This window comes from Octodon degus, unplaced genomic scaffold (genome assembly GCF_000260255.1).
Source record: "Octodon degus isolate 3935 unplaced genomic scaffold, OctDeg1.0 scaffold00170, whole genome shotgun sequence".
In the NCBI taxonomy this organism is placed as follows: Eukaryota; Metazoa; Chordata; class Mammalia; order Rodentia; family Octodontidae; genus Octodon; species Octodon degus.
In genome coordinates this window covers 3254236-3272117 of record NW_004524746.1, presented here as the reverse complement: position 1 = coordinate 3272117, position 17882 = coordinate 3254236, and the positions used below count along the sequence as shown (strand labels likewise).

Below are 17882 nucleotides of genomic sequence, written 5' to 3'. Positions count from 1 at the left end.
TACGAAAGGAAATAAGATTCTGAAAGGCGAGATTCTGTTGGTGCCAGATATTTCTTCTTTTCATAGAAGTTCGCAGAAATAATTCTCTTATAATATGGTCCAGAGTTTTGCTGAGGGCCAGTGCTAAGCTGGCAGCATGGACTTTCAAATCATTTCCTCATCACTGTGAACGTGTCCGCTTAGTTCTCTATTGTCAGGCCACAGCCTCACCCTCCACCAAGACTCTGCCCAACCCCCTTTTCTCTTTTCCCTTATTCTCAGCAGATGGCCTTGTTTGTCTCCTGAGAAAACGGGAGCCAATGAACAATATTACACCTCTTCTAAACATTAAGAACATCTATATTCAAGGCTCAAAAATCATTATGGGGCCAGGTTTGGTGGCACATGCCCATAATCCCAGCACTTGGGGAGGCTGAGGCAGGATTACAAATTCAAGAGCAGCCTGTGCAATGTAATGAGTTCATGAGACCATTTTTCAAAATTAAAACAAATAAACAAATAAATAAGGACCAGCGATATAGTTCAGTGCAAAGGCCCTGGGTTCAATTCCCAGCAGCACATACGCACAAAAAAATTCTCTGTTTTTGTGGTGCTCTCTCATACACTCCTGTGCACGCCACTGAAATTAACAGTACACAGATGAAGCCAAGTGTTATCTCCTTGTGGATTCATGCTTCCAGAAAACAATTATGATATAAATCTGTCCTGATTTTATTTTTTATTATTGTACTTAATGTCAATAGCATGAAACATGCTGGTTTCCCCAGTCAAGTTTAGCAGCTACCACTGTCGCTATCCTTTTCGACCGACCCCTCACGTATATAGTAGTGGCTGGCCTCCTCACCCTCAGCAGTGCCAATGTATTCTGTGTAGTCTTTCAAGGAATGTGAGGTGCGCCTTCTCTGGGTATCACTACCACGCATGCAGCCTCCCAATGATGGAGTTGGTATCAAGGACTTTCTTTTCTCCTTTAGGTCACTGCCGTCCTCCTGCCCGAAACTGCAATGGTGCTGGAGTCTCCCTCTACCCTTTTGCTCTCTTCTTCCCCAGAGTGCTCCTATTGTCCCTCTGCCCTCCCGGATTCCTTTCTCAGGTCTCCCCTCTGCTCTGCCAGAAGCTAGGTGGCAGCACAGTGCAGTTAATCCCTCAGGTTTCTTGCCTACTTGGTCACCACAAATGTATCTGTTCCACCTCAAAGCATCCAGCATTTGCTGGGTTACTCTTGCTAAACCCTCCTTCCACATTCCAGGCAAAGGTCCCCCTTGCTCCCCCATGCCCCCCCATTAGTGAACTGCCCAGTCACTAAATTAGCCTCAGTGATGCCTCTTGAGTGTGGCATCTGGTACTTGCTGACACCTGGGATGGTAGGTTATTTTGCTTCCTCTTCAGGAACCTTTTTTGGGCAGCCTGTAGAGAGACACAGGCCTCAACTGTCTCCATTTTTTTCTCTAACAAGAAGATGCGCTTGCATTTGTGACACATGTAACAGGTGAACCCAGAGGGACCTAACTTTGACAGGTACCTCATCTTTGATATTTTGGATTGGAGCACTGAGACCAAAGCAAAGGGACCCCAAGCTCATTCATGACCTGTTCACACAGATACATACTAAATACAGCATTTCAGTTTCATGTAGCAATTTCCTAGCAATTAATACTGGACATTCTAAGTAACTTTTAAGTATATGCTAAAGGCTGCTTAGTGTTCTATCCATGTTCGCTAACAAGAAAAATAAATGCACAATCATGAAAATGGATATCCCAATGAAAAAAAAATTAATCATGCCTCGGTCCTTTTTAAAAAGTCCAAGTTACATATTATATTTCACATGAAACTCAAACAGAATATGGCTGACTAAATGGAATCAATTACTGGAACATTTTTTACTCAGATCAATAACTTGAATGTTAAAACAGCATAAAATAGATCTTTTCCTTCTTTGCACTTGATTGTGTTGATCATCCTAGGCCTATATCCACATGCAAGTTCACAAGGACATGCCACTCCCACAAGGGCACCCTTAGCTGAATTTTGTGAGCTCTTATTGACAGGAAGACCAGTCATCCCAGTAAAATAATCTCCTGCGAGAGAAGAGCCACTCTGTATACGATGGAAATAATTATACCTGTAAAAACACAGCCTAATTGCAATTTACTGATAGATACTAGCATTAATTATCCTATTTTATCAACTTCTACATATTACTTAACAACAATAGTGTTTAATTTTTTTGATATATATTAACTCCTAGGCATATATTGTCATACAAAGAAAGTTTTGCCTCCTATATTTATTGATGAGGTCGATTAACCTTCAGAACAACTCTTTTTTAAAAATTCAATTTTATTTTATTGATACAGGGTCTTACTAAACAGCTAGGACTCATAGTGATCCTCCTCTCTCAGCCTCCCCAGTGCTAGGATTACAGGTGTGTGCCACTACATCCAGTTTCAGAATAGTGTTTAATTTTAACATACAATCTCAGTTATGATGAGTGGCACATTTGGGCTTAAAATGAAATGTAAAATACAGTAAGTAACTGTTTTCTCTTTTAAAAGTTTATTAGTTTCTCATAATCATCCTACTTTTGTTCATACCTGGCATTGAACCCAGGCCCTTTGACTTGAACTACTTTTCAGTCCATTTAAAAATTTTTATTTTGAGACAGTGTCTAGCTAAATTGCTAAATTGCTTGGGCTGAGTTCACTCTTGTTCTCATCCTGCCTCAGCCTCCCTGAGGGCTGGGACTGCAGGGATGCATCACCAGGATCAGCTCAAATCATTTTTTTGGTGTGTTTGTTTGTTTTTCTTGTATTAGACATCTCAAAGCATTTTTCAATTTCACCAGAAAAGAATCATATATACAAATTATGTGACCATAAAACTTAGCTATTAACCCAATAGTGAATATTTCAATTAACACTGGACAGCTAAGGCTGTCTATGCAAAGCATTCAGTAGGCAGGTTCATTATAACATTATAGTGCAACAATACCTAAAATCTAAACAATAATTTAAAATAGTCTTAAATTTTTAAAGTGCATAAAATCCACATAAAATGGATACGATACCTTTATTATTTCTTCAGCTCCAATTAATTCAGGAAAAAGGTCAAGTTCTACAAAATTAAAAGCAAAATTATTAAAATTTTTACTGAGTTATTTCAGCCTTGTGAGTGTTCCTTTGAATGAAAAAGAGAAAGTGCAATTAACATTAGCTTTGAAAAATACAATCTCTCAAATTACAAATTTCAGGCTATAGTTGTCAATACTACTGAATACTTACAATACAACACTATGTAAACTAATATGTAGCCACATTCATAACTTTGTAATCTATAGTGGTACCACTCCGATTCCTTTCCCCAATTCCAACCCACATCCTACTGAGGCTAATAAGGAAAAGGACAGTGAAAATGATGTCGTTGAATGAAATGAATTAAAATTATTTTTCATCAGTGCAGTTCTGTTCATCTTTAGCAGGCCTCATAACAGCCAAGTTGGAGAAATGACAGGAATTTTTCTGTAGAATTGGCAGCATTTCTTTTCGTTTCTTTTTTCCTGTTTTTGTTTTTGGGTTTTTTTTTTTTTTTTTTTCTTATTTGGGTACTGCTTCCTTGAGTTCTTGTGACTGAGGGTCAAATAATTCATTTTTTACACTTCTGATCCGGGCTCATTCCTATTTGTATACAGAAGGATGCTGCTCAGCATTCTAGGACAACAGCAGGGAAGGCTGAACAGACGGATTCTTGGCAGTCTTTCCAGGGGAACAGCTAAGGCTATCCATGTGAAGAGTTTAGTAGGCGGTTCATCCAATTGTGTTTTTCTCAACCAACCAAATTCAACGTATTTCTAAAACTGGATATATCAATGCTGAAACAAAACTTGTCAGCAAATGTCAGGACAGGCTAACAGCACATTCTCTTTCTTGTAAGGAATCCAGCCACAATGTCAAATTAATGGAGGCCAGAGAATTTTTTTTTTTCCTTTTGGGGCAGGACTGGGAATTCAACTCAGGGCCTTTGCACAGAGCTGCCCTCCTGACCCTCTTTAAAAACATTTTTTTAAAGGATGCCATCTCATTAAGTTTCTAAATCACCCAGGGTGGGCTCCAACTTGTGGTTCTACTGCCTCAGCCGCCCAGGGTTATGGGGCTGTGGATCTGCAGCAGCACATCCGGCTCACAGAGTGTTTCTTAGTCTTCATTTGCTCTTCTTGGATCCTTGCACATGTGGCAGACCAAGCTTCACCATTGTTATAATGATGTCCTTTATATAGAGGTGCTTTTACAAAGCCTCACTCCATCTCTGAAGTTGCCCTGTGCTATCCTGATGTCACTTATGTTCTGTGTTATGTCTGTACCTGTCCTCAAAGAAAATGCGTATTCAGTAGAAATTTCAAGGCATAACTGAACTAACATTAAATACATTATCACCAAGGCTTCATTTCTAGTACAGACTTCCTTTTTATCAGAAAGTTTCTAGATATTAATAAATACAAAAGCAAAATACAGTTCTATGTTCAAATTCTATTTAGGAGAGAAATTAAGCAAAATCTAAAAATGCATCCAGTTCTCAAGATTTAGGTAAAGTTAATTTAACTCTTCATAACTATTTCAATGTCACTGAATAATGTTCTGTTGTATAGAAATGAAAATATCTCACTAGAAATGGTAGTTTCAAAATATAACTTTTATTTTTCATCTTAAAACTGATCATTCATTAAAAACTTTTATTTCAATAGTATTTTCCCTCTTCCACTTTTGCCCAACACAGTCCCTGTTCCACCCTCTGCTTTTCATTTCTTATATTTTTGAATTGAAGTGATTTCAATGGTCTCACGCACTAGAATCTTTGAAACTTGATGGACGTAAACAATTGATGACTTAACAGTGAGAAGTAACTAAACTATGTTGTAAATAATTTTGAACATGGGGGTTGGGGAAATAGCTCAGTAGAATAAGTGCTTGCTAGGGCACAAGGGGCTGAGTTCAATCCCTGGTTCCACCAAAAAACCCCAAAAAACAAGTTTGGGGCTGGTGAGATGACTCAGTGATCTAAAACACCTACTTAGAACAAGCTTAGCAAAAACAAAGGGACCGCGGTTCAATCCCCCAGCACCACATGCCAGCCAGCCCCGCCCCCTGGTGGGCTGAGCTGGCCACACACACACACACACATAAATAAAATTTTAAAAATAATAATAATTTTGAACATGATTATCTAAGAACTATAACAAAAGAAACTCATTCATGAAAACTTTTCAAATTCAGCACAATTCTTAGTTCAACAGGAAATAGTTCAAAAGGGATCTGTCTCTTTTCCTGCCTCTTTACAATACTGTAACTTTAATAAAGCAAATAATAATTAAGCAGTTGTTAGTGATGCATACATCATGCCACAGATTTGTTTGAGTCTAAAAATGAATCTCAATAATTTTCCATGCCACATACATAAGAAAATGTTTTAAAAATGTAAAATTATATTATTGTTATTTTTTTAATGTGTCTAGTACAGGTTCTACACGGTCTTACTACATAGATCTGACTCATAGTGATCCTTCTGTTTTCAGCCTCCCAAGTGCTGGGATTACAGGTGTGCACCACCACAATCGCAATCACTGTCTCAGTGCCCCGGAGGCAGGGCCGGCATGGCATGCTGAGGATTGAGCCCTGGTCCCTGCAGCAGCCTAACAGGTGCTTTAGTTCGCTGAGCTATCTGGCTGGCCCTCATAAATGTAAAATTATCTAACTTCACCTGCCTACATGTTTTCAATAAGCATAAGCAATTTTCATGTTTCATTGGAAGGGTTATGTGAGTTACCTTTAATTATCATATTAAAGATTGATGTTTTCAATACTCTTAATGTGTATTTGAATTATTTTTACCCCTGTCCTAGAGCATAAGTTAAACAGAGTACAGCTCCTATAAGAGAGAAGCCAATATTTCAGTCCAGTGACACCCCTAAAGAATATCAGTGGCTTCTATGGCTCTGAGGCTGAATCTGTGGGTCCACGTGGCAGGCTGAGGCCCGGATTGATATCAGCCAAAAGCACAGGTGGGTACCCTAAGAGCAGGTGCCTTTGTAGTGCTGTCTACAAATTCACTTTAAAGGGCCTTCATTCTGTTCTCCAACTGGACTCAGATCATTTCAATGGGTTGAAATTCTGGTATTTTGCAAGATCACCTCCACTCCCCAGAATCCAGAAGTTTTGTTGAACTTCTTCAAAACAATGCTGAAATAAAATAATTTTGAAAGACTGTTGCTATCTTCCTAAAGATTCTGAAGTCATCATTCCGAGTCTGAGAGTTAGAATGGATATTTTCCTGATTGACACATATTATTAGTATATTAGAGTTTAAAAATTAGACTGGCTTATTGCATCTTCTTAGCAAAGTAACTCCATGAGGCTGGGAAAAAGTGAACGTGATTATCATTATTTTTATTGAAAACTTAAAATTCACATCTATGTAATGACTGAACAAAGTTACTGACTTATTTGGAATCTGTGTGGGGACACATGTAACACTGGGTGATTGAAGAAATAATTACATTAGTAAAACATTAATATTCAATAACACAAAAAAGGGACACTGCTCTGAGTTGACAAGCAAAGCTTATTTAATCATTTCAAAGCAATCAAGTTCACAGTGTAAAAATTAAAAGCAATGTTGATTGCAATTTCTTCAAACTCTGATTTCAAATGTCTTTATACAGTACAGTAACACTAATAGCACTGCATGGTACAGGCAGAATAAAGACAGATGAACAATAATTTCACAAGACAACCATCTACAACTGAAAAGCACATAGACAGAAGGACTCTGTTCTTTTAATTTATCATTTATTTAAATGTAACATGTGATTCTTAAGATCCTGCTTAAAAATATCTTCTATTTTGCATAATCTGAATTATAGGAGAGAAATGAGCACAGTTACCTTAGTTACCATGAAATATAGTCATGGATTAAATATTTCTATGGATTACCTGTTGATATATATAATTTTTCTAATCTATATGTACATACTTTATGTTAAAAAACTTACTTGAAAATTTTAGTTTCTTAGTATGAATTTATTTATTTATTTATCTATTTATGCATTTTTTAGACAAGCTCTCACTGTGCAATTTGGGCCAGGCTTGTGCTCATTTTTGTAGTCCCCAGGCTAGTCTTGAACTGGCGGTGATCCTTGTCTCAAACTTCTGGAGTAGTGTGATTACAGATGTGTGCCACCCCACCCGGTTCTATCTTAGTATGAATTTATGTATTTATTTTAAAATAATAACTTGGGGGCTCTCAAGATAGCTCAGTGGACTAAAGTACCTGGTTAGGCAAGTTCAGGCAAGCGCAGGGACCACAGTTTGATCCCCAGCACCACATACAGTGCCAGCCCTGCCCCCAAGACGGGCTGAGCTGGCCAGAGTCCAGGCACAGTGGTTCACGCCTGTAATCCCCAGCAATGGGAAAGCTGAAATGAGCAGGATTGCCATGAGTCTGAGCTGTGTAGTGAGACCTTGCGACAACCAAATACATTTAAGAAAATAGTAATTTGAAATAATAATAAATGGGCAGCAGTTTGAGGTAATAATGTGGTACACTGTAACAAACTTCACTAAAATGTACAAAAAAGTTAACCCAATTATCAATTTAAATGCACAGTTTAATCAAATTAGCAAGTTCAATGCACTGAGATTTCCTTTCACAGGTATTGATTAGAATATTTGATACCTATGTAAATATTAGAACAATTAAAATTACATTATTTTTAGCAAAACAATAAATAGCACAATATTTATAAAGCAGGTTATTTTAAATAATAATAGAATAATTCAATGGGATATCACATAGGGTTACTAATCAACAACATAATCAACATGATAAAATGCTACTAATAAAAACCATAAAATAAGCACCACTTACAAGTTCCTATGTTAGCCACGCAAATAATAAAATTCACTAAACTTTTTAGGCATTTAATCTAAGTGTTTAACCAAATCACAAGATAGTTTCGCTGTCAAGATTCTTACTGTGCTCTATTATAATATTTGCGATAACCTAATCTGCATACTAAGCTGTACATATGTCAGTTGAAATGAAGCCTTCATAGTGAAAAGAAAAAAATGTTAAGGGAACCGAATTTTCTTTTGAGGAATGAGAAAATATAAACCTTTGGATGAAGGAAAAGTTAGGGAATATTCCACCTAAGTTTGTGAGGCTAGAATATACCTTCACGTAGGTATGTTTTGTCAAAACATCAAATCAAATACCAGCTCTTTCTAGAACACCTGTACTGTACACAACGCTTTAGGGCCTAAGTCATCCACGGAGGTTAACTGGTGTGTCCAAACTAGCATCTCATTAAAACAATGGTCAACGGTGTCCTGATCCTTGAAAAAAATAGAGAGTAGGTTATAAATTTATTATTTTGTTCAAATATGAAAATATTACAAATGATTCAAGAATGTTATCTTTCTTGCCAAAATGGACTCAGTCTTTAAAAAAATCACTCCGAAATCACACTGGCAGCAAGTTGACATTTGATCTGTCTTGTCATATGCAGTAAGCTTTCTCAGCAATTAAAAAAAATCCAGAAAGTTGCAAATTCTGGCATAGTGACAAGAAACAGTAAGTATAAATTGCTTGATATAATTATTTTTATAAACTAGAAAACTTTTATGTACAGAAAACATACTTTAATTCTTTACTAGTATATGTTTTTGAAACATAATATATTCATTGTTGGGAGCTGCTGCGCATACATACAGCATCTTGATCTTACACTTCCTATCCTTTCTTCTACCTCCCATCGTCCCCCATCCCCAGATCTTTTTCCTATCTCCCTGTTTCTCATTATCTTTCTTTTATTTTGCTCTTTAAATTACTTGTACTTTGGGTTTCTTATATATGAGAGACTATGCACCATTTAACCTTTCTTTTTTTCCATAATTTAAATGGAGAAGGTTTTTTTTTTTTTTTTTGGCTGGCTCCGAATGCCTTCAGGGCATGTCTGGCTGGCTGGAGTTGTGGGGATCGAACCAGGGCAACCTGAGGCTGACTGCTTTGTGGAAGCAGCCACTTAAACAACTGAGCTAAGGGGCAGGCCCCCTACCTTTTGTGTCTGATGTGTTTCATTTAGCATTATGGAATCACGATGCATCCGTAAATACAGCGGCATAATTAAACAAAGTTATATTAAGTAAATATATTCAACATAATTTGAATTTAAAAATGTACATACTAGGGTAGAGAGAATTTTTTATACGCCACACATTAATCTACTCCCCTACGGTACTTGCTAACATGGTCAGTGCCGGTTGCGCTAGTAGCAATAGCATTTGCTAGATGCACCGATTGCGAGACCTTTGGAGTGTTGTCATTCAGTGGATCAGAGTGACACAGCGTAGTTAAAACAGTGGACAGTTTGATACCTACTTTTAATAAAATTTAGAGCTCATTAAAAGCAACAGGAAAGGTGTACTCTGTACTTTGGAAGGATGCGTAGCTTTCAGCTCTTTCCATACAGCCCTTATCTTAAAGAGTCAACTAGTTCAAGCAACTCTGCCACAACAATGAACATGTACTTTATTTAAGATGATGTTGGATTAAAATACCTGCTCCAGCACTTAAACAATAAAGGCAAACTGCAGTTTTTTTCTGTACATAAAAACTAACATGTAACAAATATGATTTGTAACTATTCATTAAAGAATCCTTATGGTAGGAATGACCAAAGATCAGATACATGGTAAATATGCATATATATGAATATGATGTATTTGTATACACACAAATATACACATACACTTTCATACATATGTACATACACACTTCTATTACTTGAAATTTACTTATACTAGCAAAAGGAAAACTCATAACATGAACATGTAAACTGTCAAATTTCGATGTTCAGCACTTTATTCAGTTATTGCATATGCCTGAGATCAAAAGAATTTCCCATAACACTTAGAAAAGATGCATGCCAATGAAACATAATTAGAAACTTCTGTTGTGTTTCCAGAAAAAGCGTTGGTAGATCAACTAACAGAAAAGCACCCTTGACAAAGTTAATAAAAATGAAGATAAAACAGCCAGGGTGAGCTGCGGAGATGCTGTGCACAGCAATCTCCAGGCACCTCACATGATCTTAGGGTCATGGATATACTTACTACAAAGTGGTTTGGGGGCTGAAAAGGAAACAAGCACGAGTGAAACCAATTCTTAATTGTCCAGGGAAGCAGCATCAATAGTCATGTAGGAAACTGTATTTGATAACCACTACAAACATAAACAGGTTTCCTTACTACTTTCAAAGTGAAAACATCAATAAAAAATAAATTCATTCTGTGTCTTGCATTAGGTTCACTGACTTAGAAAGAGGTCCTGCATTTCACAAAATTACCCAGCAATCCAGACTCCAGGAAATATGATTTTGCCATTTGTTAAAACAATATAAAGTCAGGGGAAGGCACCAGTGCATTCAGGAGTCCAGCAGCCTCACCGATGCAGAAAACATCACAGTGTATCAAGGCGGTACTCACCGGCATCGGCGGCAGGCATGTCCACTATCAGCTGGTCGCTGTATTTTCCATACAAGCCATTAGTGCATATGGCTACTATTTGAAGAACATAACTCATATTAGGTAGCAAATGATTGAGAATAGCCCCCTAAAAAAAGATATCAGTGATTGTACCATGAGCTAGCCTCAGAAGAGCACTAACACTCTAGAAGTCGTCCTAGGCAACTGTCTCTCATTTGGTGATAAGATACATTTACATTTTGTCAAGTTAAGAATAGTGTAATACAGTGCTGTTAACTATAGACTTGTGGATTATGAAGATAATAAGAGAAGCTTTTGGCTCTTTCACAATTTACTTTTAGAATGTTTCATTTTAAAAAGAAGTCTTAACTTCCAATAGCACAAAACTAAAATGAACATGTTTAAACAAATAAAGGTGAAGCAATTGCAAATAAGGACAAAAATATGAAAAATTAATTTATCACCTCACTTGAAATATATAAATCCAAAGCAATAAAATTCTCTTCTTTGCACAGTCATAAAATGAAACATAGTTACACAATTCTATAGTTTTCCCATATTATAATATTTCGATATTCTGAAATCATTTAAATGTTCTACAATGAATTCTAAATGAATTAAAAGTTATCATTTTATGTGCTTGTTTATTTGCTATTAAACCTATTAACAGTATAATAACAATGGCATTTTTACTTAAACAAAAGTGCCTGGGACTTGCAGGACTACAGTTGCCTGGACACAGCTCCAGTGTCATTTCAACTGTGGTAGTGCCTTCCTGGAGCTAATCCAGGTAAAGTTTTGTTGATTTAAATCACGTGACAGGCAAGACTCTCCTACTACAGCAAAGTATAATAGTAGGGGTAGGCCACAGAAGGAAACTGTATCTTATTTTCATTAATTTGTGTGCATGGGTGGGAGGGGAGAGGGTTATCTTGGAAGAACCACCTGTCTTTTTATATCCCCAAGCTCTGACCCAGTCATCACTTCACCACTTTCACCTAGAAATCTGATGCACAGCAAAGGACTTGCGGGTCTGCTACCCAGCTTCTTCTATGCTGAGATGGCCTCACAGGGGAAGCAATGCACACACATCAAGGACTGAGATTCTAAGCTTGATTCTCTGCATAGCTGTGAGATCCTAACAAGGGTATTAACTCTCCTCTAAGTCCCTGCATTTGTAAAGAGAAGGCACACTCCAGTTCCTACGTCTTCCCATGTGTGACTGCATTTTTTTTTTTTTTTTTTTTTTTTTTTGGAACCGGGGATTGAACTCAGGCCTTTGCGCTTGCCAGGGAAGTGCTTATTCCATTGAGTCATCTCCCCGGCCCCTGTGACTGCTCTTATGTCAGCAGGTCATGATCTTCCTGCAGTGTACGCTTAGCTTTTGATATACTACTGTACTGTTTCTGTGCCCCCTTGGAGATGTTCATAGAAAGTCTAAAGTAACCAAAGATGACAATAGGCAGTCATTTGTAGGCCCTTACCTTGAAAATTTAATGATAAAGTTATCATGCATAGAACAATTGGCTTTATAGTTACCAAGTCTTGATAGCCATCTGTCAAAAATTCATGCTTGGTTTGGTCTTCTCCCTCCAACTGCTGGTACACAACAGCGAATTTCTCAATCATGGTATCATAAACCACTCGAGGTCTTTCCCATGTCACAAGAAGGCTGGTGTAATTCTCTGGGTCTGCCTGCACATTTTCTGGCTCTGAGCTACAAACTTTAGAGAACAAAAGAGTGACTGGCACAAACATTGCCCTCTAGGGTTGACTAAGTAAAACACACTGAGAAATAATATTCTTGTATTTTATTTCAATGTCAGGTAAAATGTTTTACAGTTACACTTTTACATTATGGAGGTTTTGGTCATGTTAGTCACTTTCCTATTACTACAACAGGAAGTCTGTGGTACACGACTTTGTAACGAATAGCAGGTGTATTTGGCTGCCAGCTCCGCTGACTGCCAGTCCAGCCATCACAGTGCTGACCCTGTTGAAGACTCTCCTGGCCACCACATCAGGGGCAGAGCAGGGGTGTGTCTGTATCTGTGAGAACTCCTTCCCTGTCCTTGAAAGCCACCAGGACTCGATCAGAGGGGCTGCAAGTCCTAATCTAAGTATCTCCCCAAAGGCATCACCTCTAAAGGTCATAGTCAGATTGCTTTTACTCTATTAATATCACCAAAAGACTTTGTGGATAAGCATCTGCCAGGTTAGGAGGATTCATCATAGAAAAATAATTTCCTTCCCTGTTTTTGTTTTCTGTCCAAAACCTAACAGATGTATTTAGCTTAGGATGAGGCTAAGATGGGTCTATTACTGGACTTTTTTATTAGAGAAGTTTTGAAATAATCAATGATTCCCAACTCAAGACGGCTATTGAACAACTAAAACTATCATTTTAACATTTTTTTCATGCTTCTGCCACAGCAACCATTGAAGAACAGCAGCCATGGCTCTCTGCTGTCCCATGGCTATGGGCCTCCGCAAGGGCCACAAGGTGACTAAGAATGTGAGCAAACCGAGGCACAGCTGTCCTCACGGACGCCTCACCAAACGCATCACGTTTGAGCGAGACATGATCTGGGAGGTGTGCAGCTTTGCCCCCTATGAGCAGCACATCATGGAGCTGCTCAAGGTCTCCAAGGACAAAGCACCTTCAAGTTCATCAAGAAAAGGGTGCGAACATCCATCCATCCAAGAGGATGCGTGAGGAGCCGAGCAATGTGCTGGCTGCCATGAGGAAGGCAGCTGCCAAGAAGGACTGAGGCCCTCTGGAATAAAGCTTTGCAGAAAGTTAAAAAAAAATTTTTTTTTCATAACTACCGACAAAAACAAACTTTACTTTTGCATAAATAACAGATTAAGTAATTAATTTTAGGGAATTAGAAAGTTTGTCTCATCTGACCAAAAATGTGAAAAACTGTTCAGAGAATTGTCAAAATGAATATAAACTCATGCTGGGAATTATGCCAAAACTTAGTCCCACAGATGCCCAGGTACTTCCTCCAAAATCCTCACAGGCTGGGCATAGCACCAGCCTGGTAAACGTGAGGTCCTCAGTTCTATTTCCGGTACCAAAATGCAAAAAAGTATTCCTAATGAGATTGTTTATATCATTGCAGACAACAAAAGTAATACGATTTTTTCATACTGTAAAACATATTTGTAAAGCAGAGGAAAAGATCTCTCAGGACAAAGTTTAATTAATAAATTCACAGAACGCAGGTGTTATTTTCAGGTAACACCTGGAGTTATGAAGCAAATAGAGGGCAGCATGGAGCCAACTCAGCTCAGTTAGCTGGGGTAGCAAACCCACAAGGACTCGTCAAAGATAATGCTAGCAAGTAAGTGCATTGCAATGTGACCAGACATCTTTCTGCCTCCGCTAGGCTTCGAGGCTGTAGTTCAGCTCATGAACACTGGAGGGCACCCACAAATCACATGTGACCAAATGAACTGCAGTTTACATTATAAGCGTAGTAATCAGTACTGGCAAGTTTAGCATATGTACTCTACGACGGCAATGGTGTAGAAGCGTCTCTCTCTATGTGCACACATATAATGGCCACGCAATGTGTATTATGTTATTAACAACATTTTTCACGGCAACATCAGGAAGTTACTTTTATTTAGGGCGAGGTTAGCGTGCAGATTCCTTTGGTACTGACAAGGCAATTCTCTCATCATCAATAAAACATTGATTCAGACGAAGAAAACGTCTAGGTTTAAAGTGCATCGAGTTCGGCTACCCCTTGACACTTCCATCCACACCCACCAGATGGCAGAAGACGACGCAGCCATCTCCAAAGCGAGCTATTCACATAAACTATCACTGCAGAAACAGGCTGTCTCATGCTTGCTTCTAATGAGTACTAAATTCATTTTTAGATGGTGCAAAGTGATTCTGGAAAATAAAATTTGTGGACGTGATCCTCCTAATCAATCCCACTTTTTAGACAGAATGATTTAAAGTGAACTATATTCTAGATGAAAATATTTTAAAATTCACTAGTTTTATACATGTACACAAAATGTAAAAATCTCTTGAGAAAAATATAACAATATTGGCTGATAAAAACTCAAAGGACTGCTGTCTAAACAGCAGAAACTAATTTGCTTGGATGTATATGTTTACCAGACCTTATAATACCAGCAATTAGGAAATACTTCAAATTTGAAGAATAAGTATCTTTCCTATTTCGGCCATCAATGTTTCATTTCTTGCCTTGTGCCTTCTAAGCCCTTAAGAGATTTTTGGTTGTTTCTTAATATCCTAAACTTATACTTTAATTATCAATTTATTTGAAAATCATTGCTTCTGTTTATTGGTAATCAACAGTTCAGTAATACATCATAAATCTGCAGTTAAGCTTATTGCTTATTTATTGAAACAGAATTCTAGGAAAACATATATACTTTCAAATGACTTCAAGAGAAAACCTGCTACTTTTGTCTATGTTGTATGACCTTGTCAAAAGTTTGTCCTGTAAGACAGAACTAGTCTTTTAAATAGCAATCCAACTTACTCCATATTACTAGTTGGTATTCAAGTACAAATCTGGGTAAGGACCAGTATAGAAGTGATTAATATGTACTAAAGTCTTCATGTTTTCCTTTATTTCCTATTGAAATAGTCTAATTATCTTATTAAAAAGATATGAATTCTATACAGCATACTACCTGCCTCGAAAATCAAGGGGTGTTTCCATAACAACGTGTCCTCAGATGCAGTGGGTAAGCTATCACAGAATAAGACAGTAACCAAAGCACGGGGAGCACAGAACTCTGGCGAGGTTTAACACTTTCTTCAGGACCTCATCTCATGCTAGGACTCCTTTCCAAAGCTGTGGTGATCTGGGCAGAGTTCCTTCTCCAGGGAGACCTGGCCAAGACGAGAAGCCGGCTCCTGCAGGCCGCTGGCTTGGAGCCAGGCTCCCACGGATCCCGACCCACGTGGAAGCGACAGCATGTGAGAACACGGTTCACAACAGTGTGCATGTGCAAGTGTCTACAAAGTTAGCCCTTATCAGAGAGCTATAAATGCGCTGGCTTAGAAATATTTCCAACATCTGCTGTCTTCTGTGGTGCGGGCACTACTTGCTTGGTGTGAGGAACTCCTGATAGATAAAGCAGAAGGCACGACTCTGCCTGCAAGAAACTCCTCCCTGCGGCTGCTTAATAACCTTTAAAGTTAGCAAGGCCTAAGATATAATGAATGGCATTTGTTTCCCTACTCTGAGTTCCTTTCATAGAGGAATGGATAATAAACTGGAAAAAAATAATTTTCTACTTAGATCAAATTATTTAGTTCATGTCAAAATTAAACCTATTTCTCTCTCAAAGTTCAAAAACTTCATAAACTTTTAGTTGTCATAAAATACTGTGCTTATCAATTATCCTCTCATAATCACATGAAGAAATAATACCTTGAACATAGGAACGCATATAATTTGTGGGAAAAGTACCAAAAGGTTAAGAATTGTCCTGAGGAAGAAGGGAGTCAAATGGAGCAGGAGGGGAAAAAAAGGTTTTGAAAAAAAAAACCATGGATTCCTTGGCTGGGACAAATCTCTTCGCCAATCAGGAAAGATGACAGAGATGGTGAGACGGGTGAGAGTCCCCTCTGCCTCCTTTGCTCTGATCGCTGCCAGGGGCAAGGTGCAGCCTGCGCTTGCTCTATTATGACCAAAAATGTGGATGGACAAGAAAAGACAGGGAGGTGGCTCTGGGGAGTGGCAGGGAAATGTCATAATTACCCGAGACTACACTTCATTTGACTCAGCTGTTTCCCATTCATTTGCAGTTCATAATTGTTGAGTAAACGCAGCTCAACAGAAAAGTATGCCGTGACTATGTACTCCGAGATCCACCACATCCTTATTTGAGGTTTATGAGCATCATTTAAAATAATTATTAAGAAAAATAATCTAAAACCTACTGTGAAAGAAGTTTAAGGGCTCATAGACCCAGAAGACCAACTACAAGACTGTGATTTCTTCTCAGGAGTGTTGAACCTGAGTGAAGCCAATTGAAACACTGACACAAAGGCTAAGTATATTAATTGGGAAAGTTCTGTCCCTGTGTGGGATTTTTAAATGAGTCAACTTTCAAATTCTACCTACTTCACAATCTTCTCCTTGGACAGGGTAACTTGCTCAACAACTCAATTTTTAATATAGAGTCTTCTAAGGAGTAAATAATCTTCATTTTACTTTTCTGAATATAATTATAGAGTATGACATTTACAAACATGTGACCTTATAGAATGCTGCTAACAACTACTGACCTTCAAGCAAGTCAACCTACTAATGCATAATTCATCATGACCCTTTTCAGGCAAAAGTAGAATATTTCTTTTAGTTCAAGTACACCAAGTACAAAGACATGCCTATCCTGGTAAGCCTGGAAAAAATTTTACATTTTAGTGTTTTTTTGTTTAAAGTTTATATTAAATACACTAGAGCAATAGCAAATGAGATTTAAAGAGCATCTATAACTCTACCTAACTATTTTTTTAATGCCTTAATCTTGGAGAACTTAGCCAGTGCTCTACATTGGTTGTGACTTCCTGGCTCTCTGGACATTTACCCATAATGCTAATGGTGAGTCTCATGTCCAAGGCCCTAAATGCTTTGCCAACTCCAGTTCATTCAAACCTAACAATAAACCTATAAAAAGACCTTGTAAATTTTCCCCATTCTGTAGGTGAAGAATTTGAAGACTGGACAGATTAAAAACTACCCAGTTTTATGTTAATAAGCATAGATACTGGACTTGGTTTAATAGGAAAAGTGCACCAAGCATGAAAACCCAAGCTTGCTTTCTGCCATGCTTCCACAGGCCCCTGCTCTGCATGGGTTGCACATGTGGAGGGCAGCGTGAAAGCGCACCTTGCCAGGGAGGCAGGGGTCGGAGCTGGACTTCACCTGCTCTGCTCTCTAGCCTTGGTTGACTGTTCTTCACATACAGTGTTCTTTACTTAAAAACAGCCTTTGCTGACTTGGTCAAGGTGGTTCTACTAAATGCTGTGGTCTTTGAAGTGACTATCTGTTTTGTGATGTGAAAAAGCATTGCCTTTCTAAAAGATGGTAACTCTAGAAAAATGAAAAAAAAAAGGGGACTGAAGTTCTGGGGTGAAATATATATCTAATATAAAACATTTATTTAATGCCTGCTGTGAATACAAAAATGAATAAGTTCTGCTCTCTAAGCATATTTTATGGACACAGAAATGTAGATCTCAAATGGTAATTATTTGGAATATATATTATAAAATTTTCAAAATGAATTTATTAAGAGCAAAATTCTGATAATTTCCATACAAGCTTTGGTCAAAAT

The 17882-nt window shown here is 37.9% G+C and overlaps 1 protein-coding gene across 1 annotated transcript in view; it reads right to left on the bottom strand.

The window, feature by feature from the left end:
* Ptprz1 (protein tyrosine phosphatase, receptor type Z1) overlaps nt 1-17882 on the bottom strand; it is a 175407-nt gene that overhangs the window by 47028 nt on the left and 110497 nt on the right. Inside the window, exons 9-11 of the mRNA XM_004643317.3 lie at nt 12078-12262; nt 10539-10665; nt 3071-3117 (exon numbers count right to left, since the gene is read on the bottom strand). Of these exons, the coding sequence (XP_004643374.1) occupies nt 3071-3117; nt 10539-10665; nt 12078-12262 (359 nt within the window). The remainder of the gene's footprint in view (nt 1-3070; nt 3118-10538; nt 10666-12077; nt 12263-17882) is intronic.